The 4,283-nt window shown below is 39.7% G+C and overlaps 1 protein-coding gene across 4 annotated transcripts in view; it reads left to right on the top strand.

The window, feature by feature from the left end:
* The window catches only part of LOC140338729 (uncharacterized), a 101,056-nt gene that overhangs the window by 57,336 nt on the left and 39,437 nt on the right, over nucleotides 1-4,283 (top strand). For 3 of the 4 annotated variants that reach the window (XR_011922304.1, XM_072423052.1, XM_072423051.1), the window contains one exon: nucleotides 169-364. Coding sequence is in view for 2 of the 4 variants with exons in the window: in XM_072423052.1 (XP_072279153.1) it covers nucleotides 169-364 (196 nt within the window). In the remaining 2 variants the exon portion in view is untranslated. Of the gene's footprint in view, nucleotides 1-168; nucleotides 365-894; nucleotides 1,442-4,283 lie in introns of those variants that run through there. The other variant, XR_011922305.1, reaches the window with a different exon arrangement.

Below are 4,283 nucleotides of genomic sequence, written 5' to 3' on the forward strand. Positions count from 1 at the left end.
TTGGTGTCATCTGCAAACATTTTGTTGCATTGCATATGTGTATAGTAAAATGATAAAAACATTATTTTATACAATCAGGGAAGTATCTAAAATGAATAAAGAATATCCTATGTCCTTAACTGGGTAATGTTTTCAATACAAACTGCTAACTGCAATTTATATTCACAGGTATTGACACGTCTTCTTATTGGTAAACTGAGTTATCAGGAGACAATTAATTTTTTGGGATTGCACGGAATCTGCAGCAGTTTGTTATTGTGGTGGGTTCCCCTAATGATATTCATACAACAGAAGGTAGAAGAGTCAGCACCGATTATTTATCCATCAAATGAATATATCTGTGCAACAATTTTGTTCTTCTTTTGTAAGTATTCAATCATATTTAACTTTCAAAACATATATGATATTGTGGTATATTATGCCATTGTGTGCCAGCCCTCTTACTATAAGAAATTGAGTTCCTAGCAGCCATCAGTCAGGGTGTGGGAGCAATGTGGGGTGAAATAATAGTATTTGTAAGGAAAGCTACACTGTGCTAAAATATACATATATATATATATATATATATATATATATATATTACTTTGAGCTGAAGTATAAAAGGCTAGAAATATTCTTTACCCTCCCTGCATTCACAGATCTTAGACCCAACAGTCTTTAGAAACTCTGTTTCCATTTAAACATTTAAACAATCCTTTTTATTGAAAAAAATGTCAGCCAGGTTAAAATCATGACACAGGTTCTGCACATGAGTTGGTAGGCCAAGACAAGTATTGGTCAAGTTGCACAATCCTTTTACACTGCCTTCGATTCAGTAGCCTTCGTAAATGCAACCGTCATTTGGGTATCACAGGTGTAAGAAAAACATGTGTCTCTCTATATTCTATCCACTAGGTGGAAGCAGCACCTTAATAAAAAAAAAGTCAACAGGAAAAGCTACAACCAAGCATGACAGTATTTTAACTGGGATGTTGCAAAGACTCTGGAGTGCTTGGAAGGAACTGTTGATTCCCAAAGCTCAGTGGATAAGGTTTGAAGAAGGAGGGGGTACATGTGAATTGAAAAAGACAAAAAGCAGTACCATTAGCATTAGCAGTGTACCCCATTATGAATCCTTCCCAGCTCCTAGGAGATCCACCAAGTGAATTAATTTATTCGAGTTGCTACAAACTTTGCATTCATTAACCCTCAGATGTTTTGCTGGACCCATTTTGAGGAACCGCAAGCATAAAAAAGCACAAAATAAGACATACTATCTAGAAACTTTATTGATGTTTTTTGGGATGCATCCCCTAACCCCAAGATCCCCAAGTCACCTCAAATCATATTGATTTGCTCTCCATGTGCAATGGAAATTCATTCTTAGTCAGGATGTCTGACAGGATTTTGAAAAGAGGCTTTGAAACACCAAGCAAGCCACACCACAGCAAAGACTCCACAACATTGAGACATTTTTTTTTTTAAATATACTTTTTATGAGAAAGGTAGGACAAAAGATACAAAATAAATAAAAATGCATACATATACAGAAGTGTTAACCAGAAAAACAAAAAGAACTGTAAATCTACTATATCCAATCAAAAAACCCAGACCCATCTCTCGTTTACATAGCCAATCGCTATGTTATGACCTACATTGAAGAAAAAAGATACTAAAAGTAAAAATATCTCAAGGACATTTAATTAAATATCCGGAGACAAGGGTACATTACCTATGTGGCGCCCCCAACGTCCGCTGGTCATACCAAGTTGTATGTCTAAATATTTCAATAATATCATGAAAGTGACCAGGGGATAATGTATGTTGTAAGTATGGCATCCAAGTGCCAAAAAACTTTTGCGGGTGGGTATCCAAATGCTGAGTAGTTTCTGTAAGTTAGTAAAAAAACGAGTAAAAGTTTGGGGAGTAAGGTTCCAACCAATGTTTGAGAATGCTTTTCTTGGCCGCTAGTAAACAGAGATGTTCAAGCTTAAATAAAGCCCTCGAAGTGGTCAGGTGAGATACACTATGGAAAAGTGCCAGCTGTGGTTGTAATTGATAAGTGCCGCCTCTAGTGAGAAACCGGAAGACTGCCTTCCAGAAAGTCTGCACATGTGGACAGTCCCACAGCATATGCTTCCAAAGGAGTAAGGGGGTGAGCGCATGTAGGGCAGGCCACCAACCTATTAATGAATGAATGGGGTTTGATTTTTAAATTAAAAGCATAATATGCTCTATCTATTATCCTAAACTGCATTTCACGCCACATTTTACTGATTATACTTTTTCGGACATATGACCAGCTATTCTCCAATAGCTCTAGAGTGTCGGAATAAGAACTGTTAAAATAAGCAGCCTATTTATGTACAAAGGATAATGCAGTGTCCACTGCCAAAGAATTATCTATAAGCATGGGATATATATGTTAATTTGAGTGGTTGCAAGCGGATACACCCAAGATCTGATTTACTAGTGGGGGCAATACAAAATTAGTCCCAGCACCCTGTCCGCTGAAAAAAGTTGACTTGCATGTAATATAAAAACAGATATTTTGATTATTACAGTTGATGGTATGGTATGGGATAGTAGCATGCTGTACACAGCTTTTTGAAAACAGAAAACATCCATGTGTAATGCCGAGCTTCTATAACTAAAAAAAATTAATTCCACTAAAAAAGGCATGGGGTCAGTCAGCTGGGGAGTCCTTATATCTTTACAAAATCTTGGTTACAGTGCAAACATGCACCATATTGACAGTCGTACAGACCGACTTAGCACAAAGGATCATTATTTTAGTTAGTATATTGTTTCCCTGCAAAGCATTGGAAGTCAGTAATCTCTAGTGTATAGTGCAGGGGTTAGCAATGCAGAGTTCATGGGTTAGTAGTATTCCAGATGCACAGTTTGTACAGTTCTAAAGGGGTGTGGTGTTTCTTTCTTGTGTGACATGCTCTTACAAGCATTTACTGTCATTGCTGTCAATGTCCTTAAAAATTAAATAAACTATTGTGGGTGCATATATTTGCAGTTATTCCGATTGTACAGTTCTAAAAGGGGAGTCTAATGTATTACTTGCATCAATAGTATGTAAAGCCTCAGGTTAAAAGCAAATGATTAACCAGATGTGATTTTCCAGTCTCCCACTGTAGACAAGCCCCCACTCAGCTTTAGGAGGAAAGTTCCATCTCCTAGGATTTTGGTACCCAAGGAATCTCCTCTGGGGGTACAAGGGTTGGGAAATGACCGGTAAGCTTGTTTGGCAGACAGGTGTACAGTGATTTCAAAGGCTATAGAATATCCAAATGGTTAGGCGAGAACAGGTCAGAAAACGGGGCCAAGGTCATACATGGAAAAGCCAAGCAAGGAATCCTCAAGGTCAGAAGTCAGTCCAGGCAGTAAACAAGTAGAGGGTCAGAAGAAGAAATAGTCAGCATCACTTTTCAAACAAAACACACCCACAGCATCACAGGAACTGACCACTATCACAGGCAATGAGCCTGATTAATTACTAAGATGTGGTTGACAGGATGGTGGAAATTGCAGAGTGAGTGCTAAATTAATCAGCAGGTGAGGTTGATCAATGCATATACCTACCAGCTAACAGTGCTCAGACATAGCAGGCAAATACAAGAAGGGACAGCTACTTTGCTAGAGGACTACTGTAACAAGAAGGCTGCAAAACTCAGTAGTGCAAAGATCCCTTTTGTTGGTGTGTGCCCTGCTGGGATGCGCAGGTATCATCGACTTACAAGGGTGGAGCATAGGCCAGTGGCCGCAATTTACTGGGGTTCAGGTGCCGTCTACAACATTGTGCCAGCAAGGGAAAGCTTGGGGACCTTGCTCACCCACGTGGCTTTAGAGTGATCAGAAGAGTCAGCGGCAGCACACACTACCCAAAACCAGAGCATGATTGCGCCCCCACTCGCAGTAGGCCATCTGGGCGGTGTTACTTGAACACTTCATACTTTTACCCCATAGCACTATACGTCCACAGTGCTGCCCCCCCCCACAGAAAGGTCACATTGTATTGGCTGCTACCTGGTGAGTACAACTGCGAAGCTGCACACTTTCTGCCACCTCCCAAGACCTTCACTGATCTTTGATTAGCACTGGGCTGTACTTCACTAAAAGCTCTTTAAATGGTCACTTACTTGGAACATTGTACCTAGCACCTTTTCCTTTCATTTAACCATCTCTGGCACATCCATCACATTGCTTTGAGAATAGTAGGAGATCCACTCAGCCACTACTTACAGGTAGTCCTCATTTAATGGCCTACCTGTTTAACGACTATTCAGACTTAC

Source organism: Pyxicephalus adspersus, chromosome 9 (genome assembly GCF_032062135.1).
Source record: "Pyxicephalus adspersus chromosome 9, UCB_Pads_2.0, whole genome shotgun sequence".
Classification (NCBI taxonomy): domain Eukaryota; kingdom Metazoa; phylum Chordata; class Amphibia; order Anura; family Pyxicephalidae; genus Pyxicephalus; species Pyxicephalus adspersus.